Source organism: Biomphalaria glabrata, chromosome 17 (assembly GCF_947242115.1).
Source record: "Biomphalaria glabrata chromosome 17, xgBioGlab47.1, whole genome shotgun sequence".
NCBI lineage: Eukaryota > Metazoa > Mollusca > Gastropoda > Planorbidae > Biomphalaria > Biomphalaria glabrata.
In genome coordinates, this window is record NC_074727.1 from 19,330,757 (window position 1) to 19,352,841 (window position 22,085).

Consider the following 22,085-nt stretch of genomic DNA (forward strand, 5'->3'; position numbering starts at 1 on the left):
CGCGACGCTCAAAGTGTCACTTTATTAAAATAATATTATAAAACCTTTAACAACGCAATAAGCGTCAAAGTAACATCGTGCGGCTCTTCCGGTGGCCCTACCAACCCATTTGGGTTAGGGTCCACCGGGCATTCGCCCATATAGCCAGTCCGCCCCGGATTATCACTAGATAAACAGCAGAAGTTTGAGAACCATTGCTCTAATATTTCGAGACATTACATTGATATTTGTTTAACTCTTTCTCTCCGAAATTATTTACCACATTCTGGTGGAATCAACGCTGGTATCGTCAGTTAGGAGAGAAAGTGTTAACATTGTTTCATTTGGAGACAATGCGACACACCTTACTCTATACAAGATCTTGTCTCTGCTAAAACGTTTATTCCTTCTGTTAAAAAAAAAGCATTAAAAAGGGTTACAAGGGTCACGTTCTCGATAATCTAAAAATAACAAACCTCAATTGGTTATCACATCGTGGAAGGGAGGGAGAGACAGATATGACAGATAAAGTCAGAAAGGGAAGAAAACCGAAGGGGGTGAGGGTGGGAGGGCGTAGAATGCTTTCACCCCCATACAAGTAAACCCCTCCAATTTACATTGCACCCGCCCTTAATGACTACCCCCCCCCCCCCCACACACACACATCTTCGTGGCTTATCAACTATGAACTATTTAAAGAGTGTCCATCCAGTCGCTAGTTTATATATTTGTTTATTTCAGTACGTCTTAAGCCTTGGACTACACCGCTCCATGATAGATAGGCTGTAGATGGTTAGCCCCCCCCCCCCCTTTTAACTGCCAATATCTGTGTCGCAGTTAAGTGTCTGCATGGGGAGGGACACAGCTGGGCGGAACGTGCAAGCTGTGTGTGTATGTGTGTGTACGTCTCATTGTCGCTCGTGCGACACAGTGGAGTGTGTAGCGCTAAAAGCACAGTCAACTACATTGGAATGTAAAAAAAAAAACTACTTATGTGCATTCGAATGGGATACATAATGAACTTGACACTGTGAACATTCTATAGATGTAAGTGTTAGGCTTGTGTATTATTAAATTGTCTTATATTATAATTTAATGACGTTCAATGTTGATATACAGAATTAGTTTATTATAGAGCTCTATGCTTATAAATAGTTTAACTGTTCGATCAGATCAAGTTAATCACAGAGTATGAAGAGTACAATAGCTCTAGATCTACATGTTGGGTTTTCAAGAGGACTAATCAATTCAACAATTCCTAGTCCAATGCTTGGAAAGAAAGTTTTATATAGGCCTTCCTTAACTCTTTCTCTCCTATTTGACGATACCATCGTTGATTTGACCTCATCAAATTAAATTAATGTTTAACTTTATAAACTTGACTTTGCGTTATATAAAATGTGCATGCATTTCCCTTTAATTCTAGACAAAATCAAACATTTTCCGATAACAAACGACAAAGCTATTGATGCTTAATCGTAACAAGGGAGTGAAATACTAATGAGCAAAATGAAGAATTACGTCGTAACGTGGAAAATAATTACGGAGAGAAAGAGTTAAGAGAGGAAGATTATTATGTCCTAGTTCAAACCTCTGCTAGACGGCAAGAACTGGAAGAGACGATAGTCCGAATCTCATAAACCAACTCGACTTGGCAAACATTTGCTCTAGTATAACGTAGAAGTTAAAATATTTTACCTTAGTAGCTTTCCAGTACCTTACATGTTCTTCTCTAGGGTTAAACGTTTCATGTGTTGGTAGCTGCCGCCCCGTGTGGTATGTTGCGTTCGAGACTGTCGTGGCTATGGTCAGGAGTTCGAATCTCGCAAACTGTCGTCTCCTGCCCATGTTGTGTGCTAGAAAGTAACCATACAAACAGACCAGGCCTGGTCTTTCGCTTCTGCTCGTTCAAGTAACTCTTCTTACAACCGTACACATGCCAATCGTCAACATTTAGTCTTACTTTCTCCAGGTCAGGGGTCAGGTTTTGCCCCATTCTTTTAATATTTTTCTTGGGGAGAGAAAACGCAAAACTAAATATTTGTCTAATGTTGAATAAACATTTTATTATTACACAGCTTATACCCCAACTCTTTCAGTCTGTCTGTCTGGTAAAACATTAATACACGTTATTTTTATGACACCCAATCTCGGATTAAGTTGAAATTTTGCACAATTATTTCTTTTACCAGACAAACCAGGAATCATTGTTAATTAATTATTGGTAATTATAATTTACTGGTGTGGTGGTATACGCTGCATTTGTTCCCTTTATACTTTGTAGAGAGAGAAGTTTGAAACTGGCAATAAAACCGTTTATTTTCATAAGCACTTCACTAGCACAGTGGTTAGTGTATTAGCTTGAGGAGGCTGTAGCTGACAAGTTTGAATTTAGGTTGTTGAACATTTTTTTTTTACAAATGCATTTTGAAAAGCAATAACGTCAATATTTCACCAGATGCCCCCGCTCTTCCCCCCCCTTTTTTTTTCCAACTGGTCCAGACACGTGATTGGATCTTAGCTTATTGAGAAAATTAAAACCACGGGATTGAGCGAAACAAAAACAATTGTTAGTCTAGATCTATTACAAAACTACGCTAAGTATACGCTTTTTTTTATTCTAAAGTATTTTGTTTTTTATATTTTTCTTGTTCAATAAACTAAGACACTTAGAGAACCTTTTCTACAACAAAGGGGAAAAAGAAGTCGGTAGTATTTGGGATGTTTAGGCAGCAAAGGAAAGTGTGTATGTGTGTGTGTGTGTGTGTGGGGGTTATGATGCGAAAACAACTATTATATACAAAGAAGTAAGACAGTGGTGCCTAAACTTCGGCCCGCGGGTCAGATCCCTCCCGTGACGCGGTTTTCTTCAACCCTAGAAAAATTCTACACACAGTACGCAATGAAACCACAAAAGATCGAATATATATTGGATTGGACGACTTATTGTTTTTTTTATTTATATATTGCGGCTCATGACGAAAATGACACGATCCCTAAGGCCGAAAAATGTTGGTGACCACTGAATTGAGGTATTTTCTACCAATTATCATTGACATTTTTGACCAAAATATGACATTTGCGAGATAGTCTGATGGTTATTCATAAGGTCAGCGTAGGCCTATTCAGGAAACATTATTTGTGTAGCCAGAGTCTTTCATTGAGGCAAAGTAAAACTAAGAGCACTGGTGTCTGATTACAGAAGTTGCACGAATTTCAGAATTATCTAGTTTGATTTTCATATACCTGTATAATGCTCATGTAGTTTTTCAGAAATAGGGTGTTGGGGGTCAGGGATATCTGATATTGGGTTGATTGTTCTGGAGTAGAGTATACTTGTATCATTTTTCTGTCTTTAGGGGGTTCATTGGTTAGGTAGTATGTCTTTGATATTAAATAATATTTCTATTACTGTTATTATATTTTTAGGTTAATCACTTTTCAATTGTTTATGATTTAATACTTGTGAATTATGGTAACTTACAAATAAAAACATATTTAAAAAAAAAAAAAAAAAAAGCCCACAAAAGAGGCAAGATGGCCCATAAAAGAGGCATATAAAGCCCAAAAAAGAGGCAAAGAAAAGAGGCATAAAGCCCAAGGATTCCTATGATGATAAAGCTAAAACTGAATAGCGCAAATTCTGAGGTTTCCTTTTAAAAAAAAAACAAAAAAAAAAAAAAAAAAAAAAAAAAAAAAAAAAAAAAAACAAAGATATCATATTAAAGGAAACTCAAGGAAAGAACACAACACATATCTGAAGTTTTATTATTGAGTGTCATTACAAAGTTAAAAATATGTAACCGTAGAACTTGAAAGAAGTGAATGTACATATCGCAAAACTGTTCACATATTACAATCATAATAACTCTATCAGACTCCTGTAAACCTTGACGGTAAAGGATTATAATTCCTTACCTCGGGATTTCACAAGGGACAAAAATTGTTATTAGATGATTGGAAATGTATCTATCTTATGTTGGTTATTAGGGTTATTGGTCTTTAAATATAACCTTGCTTTTTCAACTAGGAATATTTTTGGGGTATTAATTATATTATCTCAAAGTTTAAAAAAAAAATTGTTTTTCTTATCTAAAGGGGGAAAATGAGAAATATTAACTAGAAAGGAAAATTTTAAACTATTAACAGATATTAATCACATGGACTCAAAAAGTTTATCAACAGACAACCAAGTCCGGAGACTTCACAAAACAGATCGAGTTTTGTTTGTTTTCATTAATCTTGAACTTTCTACCTACTATTATTATTATAGCTTTTATATAGCGCTACTTTTATGCTTATAGCATGCTTAGAGCGCTTTTGATCCAATCTCATTTGTGGACCGGTGGGAGGGAGGGGGTAGCCAAGCCAAGTTCAAGCGCACTTGGCCTCTCGACCACGCTTCCCACCGGGAAGTAGATTCACTATTTTAATTTTATAAAAGCCCACAAAAGAGGCAGGAGTGCCCAAAAAAGAGGCATATAAAGCCCCCCCAAAAAAGAGGCATATAAAGCCCAAAAAAAGAGGCAAAGAAAAGAGGACTAAGGCCCCAAGGATTCCTATGATGACAAAGCTAAAATTGAATAGCGCAAATTCTGAGGTTTCCTTTAAGAAAAAAAAAATGAGCTTGATATCATGAATCTTCTGCATATTATGAACAAAAATTGGTCTCAACAATTTTGGTGCAACAAAGTTTTGGACTCGGGTGAAGTAAACAGCATGACTGTGCCATCGGAAGTTTTCATTTTCGTGTTGCCCTTAGCGTTGTGTTTTACCATTTTCACGTAATCAATATAACTGAATTAAAAAACAAACGGTGAGGGATTTCTTATTTAGACTTAAATCATCCCACGTCGTTCGACGCACTCATCTGCGCATTTGCCGTCAAGTTGTTTCCATAAACATCTGTCACTGGTTATGTCTGAAGCCTCTTCCCACCTGCCATGAGGACCTCCATGAATGAGTGGCGTCAAGTTGTACTATGATATCATTGCAACTCTTCTTGTGCGTAATTCATTTTGTCGGAGAACATGTCCCGCAAACCTCATGCGTCGCTCTTTCACAATCTTACTAAGGGTTCGACTCCCAGTTCGGCATAGGATTTCCTTGATTTAGACCCGATCTCTATAACTGACTCCTAAAATCTGTCTTAGCCATCTTTGTTGAGCCAAATTTAGTGTTTTTCAATTTCGGCAGATGACTATTAACAGCAGTTTATTAATGGAGCCCTGCCACTGATACAAATGTGTAAACTCTCTTGAATACGCTCTTGGAATTATGTGGATGTAGTTTGCTTTAGATTTTATATCGAAAAGAGAAGTTTTATCGTCAAAATCATCTGTTGGGGGTTTTCCACCTCAAAATGCTCTGTAGGTGGATCTTAAACTCAAAACCATCTGGAGGGGTTTTAAACTTTAAAAAAAAAGCCACTTTTAGAAGAGGAGTTTAAACTCAAAACCCCCGATCGGATTGGCTACGCTCAAATAGTGTGTAATTTGCTTTTTTTTTATATTGAAGAGGTATTTTTAGCATCAAACCCCTCTGAATGGGGGTTTAAACTCAAAACCCCTTTTGGTCACGCTCATAGCATTTTGAGTGCGTAATTTGCTTTTTTTCTTACACTGAAGATGTATTTTTTTAGCCTCAAACCCCCCTAGTGGGGGGTTTAAACTCAAAACCCCTTTGGCTACGCTCATAGATTTTAGAGTGAGTAATTTGCTTTTATTTATATTAAAGAATTATTTTTTAGCTTCAAACTCCACTGGAGGGGAGTTTAAACTCAAAACCCCTTTGACTACACTCATAACATTTTGAGTGTATAATTTGCTTTGTTTTTATTATTAAAGAGGTATTTTTTACCTTCAAACCCCGCTGAAGTTGGAATTAAACCCAAAACTGAGTCAAAACCAATTTAGCTACGCTCATAACAGTTTGAGTGCGTAATTAGCTTTTTTTATGTTGAAGAGCGGGTTTATCGTACATTTTAGAGGGGGTTTTAAAATCAAAATCTTCCTTAACTGTGCTCTTGAAATTAGGGGATTTTCGTTTGCATTTATTTTTTTTGTTTTGTTTTATAGAAGAGGGGGAGTTAACTGCAGAAAGCACAGATAGGGGGTTTAAAACTCAAAACCCCTGGTAGTGGTTTTTAAACTCAAACCCCCCTGTTAGGGGGTTTTTAAACTCGAACCCCCCTGGTAGGGGTTTTTTAAACTCGAACCCCTCTGGTAGGGGTTTTAAACTCGAACCCCCCTGGTAGGGGGTTTTAAACTCAAAACCCCTTTGGTTGTGCTGGGGCAAGTGATGGTTTAGTATTAAAATCTCACCTAAAATAAACAAAATCAAAGCAAAATTCAGTCACTAAGTTCCGATCCCCCCCCCCGGGGGGGGATTTCATTTAGGGGGGGTTTGAACCCCAAACCCCTCCCCCCTGGCTACGCCCATGCTTCACTGGCACAGTAATTTGTGAATAGGCCTGAGGAGGATTGTGTCATCGAGTGTGAATTCGAATCGTACTATTTGTTTTATATAAAATGTATTTCAAAAGAAATCACTCTAACATTAAACCAGATATACCCCCCCCCAACTGGTCCAGACAAGTGATATGAACACAAGGAAAGGGGAAGGGGGTTCGATGTGTCAGTCGACTTGGTACCATGGGCGTAGCCAGGATTTTTTTCGGGGGGGGGGACCCGGAAAAAAATATATGTTTGTATGGATGGATGTGTGTGTGTACATAATTAATCTCTATTACATTCTGACCCTACATTCTTTTGAAAGACGTTTATTGTGTCCCAGAATAGGTTCTTCCAGGAGTTAGTGAAAAAATTGTTGACTCCTCGCTCTTGCCAGCAATGGGTCTGGGGGAGCTCTTATTTTTCGTATTTCATTTGGGGGGGGGGGTTGAACCCCACCCCAACCCCCGGCTGCGCCCATGCTTGGTACACCCACTCAGAATTATATATTTATATATATATATTTATATATATTATATAATAATATATGGTCTGGCATCATATACGTCATACAGGCACTCTACGCAATGCTAGAAATCGATCGATAACAGAGTGTTGAAGGATTGGTTAACGCCCTTGGATGAATTGTACAGAGGAAAGACATTTGTTTTATGCCTTCATCCAGTGGTGCTCAAGCTATTTAGATCTTGGGGAAAAAGGGGGGGGGGCATACATGCACATTTCCGAAACAAATGTCAATAGATTCATTTAGTTCTATGGCAGAAGGTTTATAGGACAGATGCACGTCACGTGCCGGATGTGACCAGCTGGCCGTAGTTTGAGTATCACTGCCTTTATTCGAATAATCTGGAACTGGACATAATTGACTTACATTTGAACGAACTTTTTTTTTCGAATAGAAAGTGAATTTGAAAGAAGTATAATGTTAATGTTTGCGAGCTCGAATTGTAGGCATAAAGCGCTTGGCTTCCGAACAGGGGGTCCCGGGTTCAAATCCTTGTTAAAACTATGATTTTTTATTTCGGGATCTTTGGGCGCCCCTATGTCCACCCAGCTCTAATGGGTATCTGATCTTAGTTGGGAAAAAGTTAAGGCCGTTGCTCGTTGTGCTGGCCGTGGGCCAAAGAAACAGATGACCTTTACATCATCTGCCCTATAGATCGCAAGGTCTGAAAGGGGAACTTTTACTCTTTATCCTTTTACTGTACGGAGTCAGAAATGTGGCTCTTTCTTAACATTTGAATACATTTCTATTCATTACAAGAAAAGGAAAGAGTTGTACTAGTCCCTATACTGTGATCTCATGGTTCAAAATTCAGATGTAGGCCTATATAGTAGACTTCCAGTCATTCAAGGTGTTCCTGCTCTTTTAACTTGGAATGACTGAATGGATGTTCTCGATTCCGAAGACTAAGGATGAGTGCAGTGTTTCACATGCACACACAAACCCATTTGCTCCCTGCATATTTCTCCACATCTGATGCACACAATGCCGCTGTCCGCAGGAGAGGGTGGGGTGGGGGCTCTATTTATGTTTTCTTTACGTATTCGCCTGTCTTCAACAGGGGCTTGTCTTTGGGCCTCAGAGGTGTGTTGTGTCTTTGGGCCTCAGAGATGTGTCTTTGGGCCTCAGAGGTGTGGTGTGTCTTTGGGCCTCAGAGGTGTGTCTTTGGGCCTCAGAGGTGTGGTGTGTCTTTGGGCCTCAGAGGTGTGTGTGTCTTTGGGCCTCAGAGATGTGTCTTTAGGCCTCAGAGGTGTGGTGTGTCTTTGGGCCTCAGAGATGTGGTGTGTCTTTGGGCCTCAGAGATGTGTCTTTGGGCCTCAGAGGTGTGGTGTGTCTTTGGGCCTCAGAGGTGTGGTGTATCTTTGGGCCTCAGAAATGTGTCTTTGGGCCTTAGAGGTGGGGTGTGTCTTTGAACCTCAGAGGTGTGGTGTGTCTTTGGGCCTCAGAGGTGTGTCTTTGGGTCTCAGAGGTGTGGTGTGTCTTTGGGCCTCAGAAGTGTGTCCCGTGGCCTTAGTGAAAGCTCCCCAACTGTTTCTTTCCAAGGCTGTCTGCTACCAGCTACTTTGCAACAGCTTCCTCGGGCATGACTTTGTATTTTGATAAAAGAAAGTTAAATGCTCTGAATACATGCAATTTTATTGTAAAAGGGTCTAGTTTTTTCTGTAATTAAAAGATTGCTAGTGTTACAATTCAAGCACAAGCTTATTTAGTACATGTGTTAACATTGCTAGAAAGCCATTGTTGTTCATCTCAAAGTAACACATTTAAGTTCATTCTCTGCCTACCGAAACTGCCTTTTCCTTCTTAGTATAGCAACGATGCCTTTTCCTTTTTAGTATAGCGAAGTTGCCTTTTCCTTTTTAGTATAGCGAAGTTGCCTTTTCCTTCTTAGTATAGCGAAGTTGCCTTTTCTTTTTAGTATAACGAAGCTGCCTTTTCCTTTTTAGTATAGCGAAGTTGTCTTTTCCTTTTTAGTATGGCGAAGTTGCCTTTTCCTTTTTAGTATAGCGAAGTTGTCTTTTCCTTTTTAGTATAGCTACGCTGCCTTTTCATTCTTAGTATAGCTACGCTGCATTTTCATTCTTAGTATAGCGAAGTTGCCTTTTCATTCTTAGTATAGCGAAGTTGCCTTTTCATTCTTAGTATAGCGAAGTTGCCTTTTCATTCTTAGTATAGCGAAGTTGCCTTTTCATTCTTAGTATAGCGAAGTTGCCTTTTCATTCTTAGTATAGCGAAGTTGCCTTTTCCTTTTTAGTATAGCGAAGTTGCCTTTTCCTTTTTAGTATAGCGAAGTTGCCTTTTCCTTCTTAGTATAGCGAAGTTGCCTTTTCCTTTTTAGTATAACGAAGCTGCCTTTTCCTTTTTAGTAAAGCGAAGTTGTCTTTTCCTTTTTAGTATAGCGAAGTTGCCTTTTCCTTTTTAGTATAGCGAAGTTGTCTTTTCCTTTTTAGTATAGCGAAGTTGCCTTTTCATTCTTAGTATAGCTACGCTGCATTTTCATTCTTAGTATAGCGAAGTTGCCTTTTCATTCTTAGTATAGCGAAGTTGCCTTTTCATTCTTAGTATAGCGAAGTTGCCTTTTCATTCTTAGTATAGCGAAGTTGCCTTTTCCTTCTTAGTATAGCGAAGTTGCCTTTTCCTTTTTAGTATAGCGAAGTTGCCTTTTCCTTTTTAGTATAGCGAAGTTGTTTTTTCCTTTTTAGTATAGCGAAGTTGTCTTTTCCTTTTTAGTATAGCGAAGTTGTCTTTTCCTTTTTAGTATAGCTACGCTGCATTTTCATTCTTAGTATAGCTACGCTGCATTTTCATTCTTAGTATAGCGAAGTTGCCTTTTCATTCTTAGTATAGCGAAGTTGCCTTTTCATTCTTAGTATAGCGAAGTTGCCTTTTCATTCTTAGTATAGCGAAGTTGCCTTTTCATTCTTAGTATAGCGAAGTTGCCTTTTCATTCTTAGTATAGCGAAGTTGCCTTTTCATTCTTAGTATAGCGAAGTTGCCTTTTCATTCTTAGTATAGCGAAGTTGCCTTTTCCTTTTTAGTATAGCGGGGAGGCTCTGTGGCTGAGCGGTAGAGCGCTTGGCTTCCGGGTTCGAATCCTGGTGAAGACTGGGATTTTAAATTTTAATTGCGCCTCTGAGTCCACCCAGCTCTAATGGGTACCTGACATTAGTTGGGGAAAAGTAAAGGCGGTTGGTCGTTGTGCTGGCCACATGATACCCTCATTAACCGTGGGCCACAAAAAACAGATGAACTTTACATCATCTGCCCCCACAAGGTCTGAAAGGGGAACTTTACTTATAGCGAACCTGACTTTTCCTTCTTAGTATAGCGAAGTTGTCTTGTCTTTTTTTTTTTAGTACAACTTAGCTGCATTTTCCTTATTAGTATAGTGAATCTGCCTTTTTTTTCTTAGTAGGCTTTAGTAAATAGACCTTTTCCTTCTTACTATAACGAAGCTGACTTCTTGGTATATCCAAGCTGCCTTTTCTTTTTGTAGTATAGCAAAGCTGCTTTTTTCTTTTTAGTATAATAACAAAACTGCATTTTTCTTCTCAGTACAGTGAATCTGTCTTTACTTTCTTATATACTGAGTTTGCCCTTTCCTTCTAAGTAAAGCGGCGCCGCCTCTTTCTTCTTCGCAACAGTCTTGCAAGGCTTATGAAGGAAGTTTGAGAATCGAAAACTGAATTCTGTTATCGCTGGTATGCAGAGAAAGCCTCTTGACCTTTTATATCTCCATCTTTACATGATAGTGTGGGAAGCAGCACTCCTTTTTTTAATATCCGGGCCTTTGTTTTAAAAATGTAGTTTCTGTTTGCAACTGTGTAGACGCTATAACTAGATAGGAAGTGCAATAAGTGTTTCTTTGATTACAATCAACGGATGCCTTTTTATAAGCATGAAAGTAGCGCTATATAAAAGCTATAATAATAATGCCTTCTCAATACAAGATACTTTTCTCTTGCTATTCTGTTGATTTAGGCAAGTGGGTAAATAAGATCATGTGTGCAGAAAATGATTAAATTGGCAGGTGGTTGATGTCAATTTTAACATGAAAGTCGGCCAAATATTGTGAAGAACGCTTGCCACGGGAGGCAACAAAAAGGTGTAGTTGAAATATAATCTGTATTTGTCTTCCCTTGAAAATTATCTAAGTAAGGCGATCTGCTAACTCAATGACTTCGATTTTTGTTTAAGACTACAATAAACGTTTTGTAGTCTGTGACCTTTATGAGGTCCGGCTTCGATGTGCTGACACATTTGGATTAACTAAAGCTCCCATTCTTTTTACTCAATTTCTCATACATTGGAAGTCTGATATTTCTGGATGGTCTCCCTCCTAGCTTAGAAACGGAATCAAATAAACAAAAAAAAAAAAAAAAGTCCGTTTGCTAAAAAGACTCAAAAGATGGTGGTGATAAACAAATGTCCCAAATTGTTAACTCTAACCAGCTTAGAATTGACTTCCGTGTCCTGATTCTAAAAACAATGCCAGTATCGATCCAGGCAGTAACCATTAAGTCCAATAGTTTGTTTATTATCACGGTGATTGGCAAAGAGAATGTACAAGGGCTTGGTGGGGGGTGGGGGGGGAGGTAATTGCTATGCCACCTTTTGGGGAGTTAGGGAAAGGGGCTTATCGATCATTACGTAGCCTACTCCTAATGCCTGTCCTCCAACCCTCCCCTCCCCATTTCTACCTAAAAATAACTAGAACGTTGGTGTTTGTAAATGAAAGACAAACAATGTTATTAGTATGAGAAAAGTGTCAAAGAGAGAAAAAGAGAGAGAAAAGGAAATGAAAATAGAAAGAGAAAAAGAGAGAAAAAAAGAGGGAATACAGAAAAATAGAGAAAAGAGAAAAAGAGAGAAAATAGAAAAAGAGAGAAAAAGAAATACTTCAGGACTGAAGACTAAAATATTTGTAATTACAGACTACTTAAATCACTCAAACATTTGTAAATATAGACTACATAAATCACTGAAACATGCCTTTAAAATACAAAAAAAACAAAACATAACCTAACACAATGCTCAGAAAGACACAAAGATTAAAGGGATATTTGTAATTCCATAGGCTAAGACAGACAAGTAAAAGTGCTCCTTCATTTCTAGTGTCGTAAGAGCACAGAATGGGTTGCCTGAATCAGGCAGTAAAACCAATGACTTAAGCTTAATGGCTTAAGCTTCTAATTTTACATACACGTTTTGATAAACACATGGACAGGCGTAGTGGGTAATTATCTTTTTTTTGAAGGAACGCCAGTAATTTAAAAGATAGGAATGAGAGAGAGAGAGAGAGAGAACATGGTGAAAATAAAAAGAAAAGATAAGAAATATAATACTAAAATAATAAGAATAAAGCTAAAGAGAAAAAGAGTGACAGAGAGAAAGACAGAGACAGAGATAGAGTATAAATAGCGTAGACACAGTGGCGTACCTATGGTGGGGGATGGACGGGGGAAATTTGATTATCCCCTCTTGGCCCCATTGAGGGTTGCCTCAAAATGAGTGTTCGAAATATTTTTTTTTACATTAAATATTAACTATTACACCATTATCTCATGTCATGATGTCGAATGTCAAAATGCAGTGGCCTCTATAGAGGTCAAGCCTCCCCGTCCCCGACCCCAAAAGATGACCAATTCCTAGCTAAGCCACTGGGTAGACCAGAAGACATTCCTCCTGTTTGGCTCTGGACGTTTCTTCAACAATGGAGATTATAACGTCCTGATCCAAACCTTTTTTTCAGGACGTGCAGGTTTCGATCTCGGGACCATCGAGTAGACAGTTCAAAGCGCATATCCACACTACCAGTCTACCTTCTAATGAAAACGTCAGAGAAACCAAAAGATACGAGTAAAGGCAAACATCTAGGGCAGTGTTTCCCAAACTTTGTCCCTAACGGAGAACTTTGCATAGTCTGAGTATTTAGCGGAACATTTGTTTCTTATTTTTAGAGAGATTTATTCACGAGGTGGCCTACTAGTTAATTATTCCAGTATTTCGTGGACACACCTAGTCAGGCCTCGCGGAACACAATTTGGGAAACATTGGTTTAGGGAATCAAGAAGAGAGACATTGAAAGGTTATAGATGAATTGTTGAGCGCGATAGTTGCCTGTAGGAACAAGAGGATATCAACCCGGAAACTAGTGTAGCCGAAAGAATGTCAGGGAAATAAAAGTTTTTTTGACATGTTGGGATGATCACTCTCTACACGAAATAGGAACCTCATTAACGAATAAGCTCTAATAGAGCTTAATGGTAATGTTTCAATGTTTTGTTAGCACTGATGACTAGCATTTACTTGAAAACAACATGCTACTTTGGTGGAAGGATCGAATCACCAAGCTAGATGATGAGTAGGCCTATATTTAGCTGAGATGTAAAGCCAAAATATGTAATCATACCAGCAGTGTGTCGTGATACCACGAGTGTGTCATGATACCACCAGTGTGTCGCGTCGTGTGACAATCATTGTGTCGTCAGACCAAAGGTGTCGTGAGTCCTTTAGTGTGTCGTAAGACCATCAGTGATTCGTGAGACCCCTAGTATATATAAGATATTTTTTTTTAAATATTTATATACTTATATATATTTATAAAAATGTAGCTTTTGAATTTCGAGACTAAATAACTCATGCTTAATATTTAATATATTCTGAAGTATTAGACAATATACTAGTGAACATTTCCTAACATCTATTTTTGTCTTAAAAGTAAACTGTCCCTTTCAGACCTCGAGATGATGCGATCTATAGAGCAGATGATGTTAAGGTCATCTGAGTCCACCCAACACTAATGGGTATCTGACTTTAAGTGGAGAAAGTAAAGGAGGTTGGTCGTTGTGCTGGCCACATGACACCCTGCTCTTCGACCGTTGGCCTTAAAAACAGATGACCTGAATTTGTAACTTTTTTTTGAATTGTCTGCACACCAAAGGCAACACACACATAAACAAACAACCTGATATCTTCATGATATCTTCAACCCAACTACGTCATTAGTGCCTATAACAAATATTTTTCCCATTCATCCCTCCAGTTGTTACAATGACGTCTGCTAGAGTGCCGAACACTAGTCTTAACGAGGGCACGCCTGATGCCGGGGATGTCGTGCTGAGAAATCCAAAGAAACTCGGACAGTTGAGCTTTCTGAAGGAAGAGAGTGGCGGCGGGAAACCAGGAGAGAAGAGAGTCAAATGGAGTGAGTCGACAGAACTCAGAGAGAAAATGAAAGTGTACAGGAGAAGTCAGTAAGTGCTTAGAAATCTGTGCTGGCTTCCGTTAGTCTTGGGGCGACAATCGTTCATGTCATAGATATTAGTTTGAAAATTAAATGAAAGCTTTAACATTGTCGTTACACGGCAGCACCTCCCCCTCCCACTCTTTCCACACAGCTTACGTGTCTAAAGGAACGGCGATAGTCAATGCAGTTTAGGTTCAGCGGCCAGGGTGTAGAACTGTATTCTGCAAGGTTCCTGGGGGTTACCCGCTCCTGATTTTTCATCAGGGTTGACTCCCGAAGGCTGTATAGGTTTGGATCGGAATTGTTCTTGGTGGGTAGCCAGCCATTACGAACGAGCTCCTCGTAAATCTATGAAGCAGGGCACACCTCACTGGGGCTAAGTAATAGTGAGGCATGAAATGTGTTTGCAGAAACTTTAAAGTCACCTTAAAAATGTTCCGCAGATACCACGTAAACATACAGACACATTAGAAGCAAATAGAAATATAAAACTCAAATATTTTCCATCTGTACTAAGCCTACATTTCCACCTGTACTAAGCCTACATTTCCACCTGTACTAAGCCTACATTTCCACTTATATTTGTTTATTCTAGAGTCTGGAATCAGGATGTGCATGTAGATTGATGGTAGAGGTTAGATTTAGAAGTACTTTTGTTTACAAAGCTTCTATCAACTCTGTCTGTCTGGTCAAAAACCTTTTACACATTATTTCTCTCACACCCAATCTCGGTTCAAGATAAAATTTTAAATTCTGCACAGTTATTTCTTGTACCTGATGAAACAAGAATCAATATAAAAAAAATAACCAATTAGTTAATTAAACTATTGGTTATTAATTATTTGGTATCGAACAATGGGAAGAAATTGTACTTGACAGAAGTGTTGGTATAAGTTGAATTAGTTCCCTTGAGGAGACTTGTGCCATGTAGTTTGAATTCAAGTCGTACACCTTTTAAAAAATGTATTTAGAAAGCGATCACGGTAACATTCACTTCGATGTCCCCTTCTGTCGCTCCTCTTTCCCAACTGGTCCAGACAAGGGATAGGATCATTATGCATTGAGAAAGGTGAAAGCATGAAATAGAGCTAAACAAAAAAGTTAATAAAAATATTTCTAATTAGTCTAGAGTCTAGATCTATTACAAGTCAAATTATATGACTGATTCAAACTAATTAATACAATCAAACTTATTATAAGCTTTTTAAAAAGTTTTTTTTTTGTTTTTCTTGTTAATTTTGAATTTTGTCTAAATATTTTCCCTGAAGGTTGGACATACCCCTGGATTATCATCATATCGCATTAGAAGAGAAAAGGGAGAAAGAGGGAGTAAAAGAATGGAGGAGCAGCTTACATAAAGATGAGGATGACGATGAGGACGAATTGCAACAGTCAGAAGCACATGGTAACATCATGCATACAATAGACATAATACATACATAACAGTAATACATGTATATTAAGTAACACACTATATATATATATATATATATATATGTAAAAAATACAAAATACAAAAACAAAATTTAATAAAATACTTTGAAAGACACAAAGATAAAGGCACATTCCTCGTCCCATATGCTAGGACAAATTTGTACAAATACTCCTTCTTCCCTAGTGCTATTAGAGCATAGAATGGGTTGCCTGAGCTAGCCAGGAAAACCAGTGACTTGGCAGAATTTAAGTCATTGGTTTATATGCATGACTAAATGCATGACGCGTAGGACGTAATCATCTTCTTTTTTGAAGTAATGTCTGTATTATATAAGATAAGATAAGTGTGTGTATTATAAGGCCTACTACCTATACTTACTAAATGGAAAGTATATCTAATTACAATTCCACAATAAGTTTTAGATTCTATTTTTTTAAGGTCAGTATCAGATCTACACACGCAATAGCTTTGGACCCCCAATAAATATTTGGCACTGACACACACATACACATATATATATATATATGAGACCTTCACTTACAAAGGGTCCCATATCTCAAATTACTTAGAACCTTTTCAAGTCTAAAAATGGCAATGGTGCCAACTAAATAATAGAAATTAGTTTATAGGAGAGCAGGAGAGATTTAAAAATTGATTTTCAGTTCTAAAAAGTGCACACAATTTAACATAAATTTTAAAAGTTACATAGCTCATCAACATTTCCTGTTTTCTGTACACCAGATACATTAAATAGCTAGCTATTTATAGTTATCCACCATTGATGAGATTCTCCAATAATATAACTTATAATAACCTTGTGTTGATGATATTATAGTATTACAATAAGTATGTATTATAATTAGGTATTAAAAACCCAGTAGGGCTATACAGTACCTTTGTGGTGATAGGGCTTATGATGATAGAACGACAATGACTGAACTCTATTGGCTCAAAATTTTTCAATTTTGTACTTTTTTTTGGCATATTATACATGAATAAGCAAACAAAAAATGCACATTTTTGGGCAGTTAAAAATGAGGTAATCAGATTTTTTGGACAACCATTAACGAGGGGATCAAGTAGCATCTCAATGACAAGTAAGATTAACAAAGTGACCATCTAAAAATGAAAGAACTTTTTAAAAACCAAGCAATCAAATAGATTAACACTTAATACACTTTGGTTAATTTTATATTTAATTGTGAATATTTCTTTTAATTACCTTGTCAGAGACAGCTGTCTTGTCACCAACAGAAGTCACAGAAGTAGCAGAGAGTGAGAGTGATTCAACTGACACAGAAGAACGAGTTTCTTCAGATCATGTAGGTCAGTAACTAAATCCAAGATATCAAAGACTACTTTGAGTCTTTTAGTTGAATGAAAGCCATTGTAAATTTGAGTGAAAACTGCCTATTCTCCCCCCCCCCTCAAAGTTTTAATCTAAGCTTATTTTTTTAGAAACATATCAACAAATTAAAGAGCTGAAAAAACAATTGTCTTGGCTTTCTTGAAGAGAGAGTCAAACACCAAAACCTTTGGATTAACAACTTATGAAAATGTCTTAATTTAAATGGCACAAAAAATGTGTTCAACTAAATTATAAGAACTATTTATTTTGAAGATTTAAAGTATAAGTTATCTTTCATGAAATGGTGGAGAACTTTGCAATGGAAGGCCGAAACTCTTGGAATGGAAACTTATATTATTATAAACTTTGTACTGTGCAATTACACTCATACACACAACATACACAAATATACAAATGCATCAATCGCAGCCCAGATTTTTGTGTTTGCTCAGTTTATAGGTAAACATTTATGTTTGCTTTGATGTGATATATTAACTACAGGAAATTACTTAGTCAATCTAAGGGAGAGTATAAAATCTAAAGTCTATGAATTCGACTTTAATGTTTCTTTATGTTTGAAAATAATAAAAAAAATTTCTGTCAAAAGATCTGGACATGATGTTACATGTGATCAAAATAAAATCCACAAAATACACAGTCTACCCAGCTTATTGCGCAGCTATAAAAACGGTGAGTTGCTAATCTTATAATTATTATTGCTCTTTCATTAGACCCTCTTAGTTTTATAAAGTTTAGTTACAGTTTCATTTTCTGTCTTTTTATTGTTGATCACCCTAAAGAATAGAAGTACCAACTTTAAGAGAAAATATTTTTAAATAAATAATGCTAAAAAGTATCTAAAACTATCCATACAAAAGGCCACCTTTATAAAAATAGATAGCCTTGACATTATGCTTTGTTTTCAATTATTAAATTGATTAGCATGTAAAATGAAGTTCCCCTTTCAGACCTTGCAATCTTAGGGCTGATGATGTTAAGGTCATCTGTTGTTTTTTTTTGGCCAACAATTAATGAGTAGGGTGTCATGTGACAAGGACAACAATAAACCGCCTTTACTTTCCTCAAGTCAGGTACCTATTAAAGTTGGGTGGACTCTGAGGTCCCCTAAAAATCCTGAAATTCAAAATCCCAGTCTTCACTGGGATTGGAACACAGGACTCAGATTCAAAAGCCAAGCACTTAATCACTTAGCCACCATATGTAAAAAAGAAAAAGACTGTTGATCCGTTAGATAAACTTCACTATGTCTAACTTATTGATATGTTATTTCTCCTTGTTGTAGTACCAAGAATGGTTGTCGGACAGTAATAACACAAAGAATCTACCCCAAGACACAGTGACTAACATGAGAGCCCAGCTTGACCTATATAAGAGTGCAGTGTCCAAGTATGAGGCATGGGCAGACCACAATGACAACAAGACGGCTTGCCTCAAGTATGAAGAGATCAGTTTAGCTTTAAAGAAAGCTTCAGATTTGGGGCCACCACCAGATGCAGTTACAAAAGCACTAGTGAGTTTACATTAATGTTGTTTTATGCAGATTGCTAATTTTTTAAATGTATACAGTATTTTTGTTAGCTCATGAATAATAAATAAGATACACAGGAGTGAAAACAATATCAGTATGACAAACACATACACACTCTCTCTCTCTCATTTTCTTTGTTTGCAACTGTCTCTTCTTGAGTCTGTTTTTAGCTATTTCTGTTGTTAGCTATTTAACTCTCTCTTTCTTTCGCTGTCTTCAACTCTATAATTCTATAGGGTGGTTGTGTGGTTTGTGGGCTGAACTGTGGTTCTGACTTATTGATGGTCGCTGGTTCAAACCCTGCCAGCTTCCATCCCCCATCGTCCTGTGGGAGGTTTGTACTAGGAAGTAATTATCTTCAACTCTGAAGGTACGGTACTTCTGAAACATGTAAAACATTTTACAAACCCCCCTCATTCTCACTCTCTCTCTCTCTCCTTTACTTTGTCTGCATTTGTCTCTTCTTGAGTCTTTTTTTAGCTATAAAACTCTTTCTTTCTTTCTCGGTCTATAACTCTATACCCTCCATTCTCCCTCTCTCTCTTTTCTCTCTCCTTTTTTTCTCATCTCTCTCTCTCTCCCCTATTCCTCACTTTTCTCCATTCCTTTCCTATTCTCTCTTTCTCTCTCTCTTCTTTTACACAGCATGGCATTCTATATCCATTACAAAATATTAAGCAAATCAATGTTCACTTTCTGACTTGGCTTCTAGTACAACTACTCTTAACTAAGAAACAAATATACAGGAGCTTACTATTACCATAAATTCATGTTTCAAAATTACAGTTTATATACAAACTTTGATCTACTCTAGGCCTCCATTTCAAATTTCGCACTGTTCTTCTCAAACTAAGACTGAAAACTCATTTTATCAGTGTATAAATATATTTCACATTTTAGGTTTTTCTTATTTTTTATTTTAGAATGATACATTGAACAATGAGGAAAACTCTCAGAAGCAAGTGAAGGTGTATAATGAAATGGTGCAAGAGATTATAATGAGCATTGACTCTGTAGAAGTGTGAGACTCAACCCTATGTGTAGTTTGTTGCAAACGTCTGATGGTGTGTTTGCAGACGTGAAGATGTGATTGCATGGGAAGATCATACAGCTTGAGTATATGTGTTTGGGTCCTTGTCAAAAAAGGTTTTACTCTGCACCTACTGGCTGATAATTTCAGATTTGCCTGGTAGCAATCTGTGAGACAGGCCTAACCTTTAAGAAGTGCATATTATTTAACTTTAAAAGACAATAAAATGTATGTAACTAAAAAGACATATTCTTTTTTTTAAGATGTCACATAAGTAATAAGTAATAGCAGGATTTATTGTTATTTACCATTTTAAATAAAACATTTTAATAACAATAATAATCTCCTTTATTTTGTATACAGATTAGCAGTAACAGAAAATTAGTTTGTCTTTTATTATAACATTACTAATTTGACTTTGATGGTAAAGTGTTATAAAGATAATTTTTATATGACTTGCTTCTAAGTATAATATTATTGTTATACTCATTTGTGATGAACACGAGTGTGGGATGTGTTCAATAAATGAACTTAATGGAGGCTTTTAAACTTTGAACACATTCAAAAAATACAGGTTTCTGTGATGATGTACTTAACTCATAGAGTAAAATAATGATTCTTCTTCTACTTCTAGCCAGATATTTTGCTGTTGAGATCTCTCAATTTTGCAGTATGTGACATGAAAAAATATCATGCTGTTCTTCTCAGCTACTTTGTACTGCCATAACAGAGTTGATAGTGCTGTGTTGTTGAGGAAATAGCCTAGGGCCTAGAGCCTGTTTGTGGTGAATAATTTGGAACATTCATAAATAAGGCATTGTCTCCGAATTCCAAAGAGTAAAGAAGAGTGCTGAATATTAATGAGGCTAAACTGAACACATTGGAAAAAATGTAAAAAAAAAAAAAGTAATCAGATAAAGCAATCAGTAAGGAACCAACAATTTGAGCAAACAATAACATCCATCTTTGGTTTAGTGATTTGACCATTTTTTAAGATCCTAAGAGCTTGCAGATACCTTGAAGATACTGTAGCTTTAAAATGGAAGGGAGGCATGACAGAAAACAACAACATTAGCATGAAAGACAATACAAATAAAATGGACAGGTGTCCTATTTGTCGAGACTTTCAGGATAGCAGGAAGTGGATAGAAAAACTGATTATAGGACATTTAATGGTGTTCAAAAATCTGTTTAAAATACATTATATTCTTTATCTATTTTGTTTTCGCTGTCACAATAATAAGCAAGAGAAAATATAAGTGTTTTTATTAAGTAAAGTTTTGGGAATAGAAAAGGCGTTTCTAAGTGTTTTTTTTTAATTTCATTATACTATGTGTGGGCTTAGCTGTTGGGAGCTATTATTATTCTTTTTTTTTTTTTATTGGTTCTCAATAATTTAATAATTGTTGCTTCTCAATAATTTAATATTTGTTCTGTAAGTTCTGCCTAAGCTACTAGTTTGTTGTTTTTAAATTGCTAGAACATTTGTTTTAAATCTCGTATGAAATCATATAAATGTGTCAAATTGTCAGGCATTTTTAAGGCAGCTTCAATATGTTCTAGATGTAAGTTCTCATCTAGCATGATATTAAAACGTCTTCAACTCCATCAGTTTTTGTTATGTGATACAGTTATAATAGTCAGTTTACATGATTTGTATGAATACTATGAATTTAGGTGTCAAAGGCATGCATGAATAAATAATTAATCTTGAAATTACTCGTGGTTCCAGTTCCTGTGTAGCAGATGTATATGAAACTTGCTAAATGAGTTATGGAATGTGTGGTTATTTCCCTTTGCTTAGTTATTAAGAGGCCACATGAATAAGGCCATTTAATCAAGACAAGATAGAAATACAACGTATTAAAGAGTTTTAATAGGACAATAAGAAATTCAATATTTCAAAAATATATTTAAAATTTTAATGTTGTTTCCTTTCAATCTGATCTAACGACAGAGTTCTTAAAGGAGCATATGTTAATGATGCATTTCTCAAATTATAATCAAGCATAAAGTTGACATTGTTTATAAAGTTTATAAAATATTACAATATTGATAGATTAGAAATAATCACAAAGTGAATTTATCAATTCCTTAAGTGTGGTTTTGCATAGAGATAGAATCTTAACTTTTGGCATTCAAACTTATGATTATTGTGTGATAGATTTATGTTTGTGCAAATATACATGCACAAATAACTTTTGAGAGACAATGGATGTATTAGTGTCGATGATTTCTTCTCCTTTTATCTGGACGTAATCTGCTGTCACTAGGCAAGCCAATACTTTAGCGGCATCTGTACATAACAAAGACGGAATGACATTGTTCATACATTACGTAAGGCTCTAACAATATTTATTAAATAAACATAATGCCTGTAACCCTATATACATTGTTTTGCGCAAATTTAAATATTCAATTGTCTTTTCAGTCTGTTAGTGTTCACATATAATTTCAATTCGCTGAAGTGTCTCAGATTTGTCAATTTAATTGTAATAAGTTGAAAAAAAAAATCAT

At 36.5% G+C, this 22,085-nt stretch overlaps 1 protein-coding gene across 1 annotated transcript; it reads left to right on the forward strand.

Moving 5' to 3' along the window:
• Window positions 1-779: 779 nt before the first annotated feature.
• On the forward strand, window positions 780-21,176 carry LOC106072566 (uncharacterized). Its single transcript, XM_056015828.1, has 7 exons — window positions 780-1,026; window positions 14,003-14,213; window positions 15,475-15,611; window positions 16,872-16,967; window positions 17,597-17,679; window positions 18,293-18,520; window positions 19,462-21,176. The coding sequence occupies exons 2-7, from the start codon at window positions 14,011-14,013 to the stop codon at window positions 19,561-19,563; spliced, it is 849 nt and encodes a 282-aa protein (XP_055871803.1). The 5' UTR covers window positions 780-1,026; window positions 14,003-14,010; the 3' UTR covers window positions 19,564-21,176.
• The last annotated feature ends 909 nt before the right edge of the window (window positions 21,177-22,085 follow it).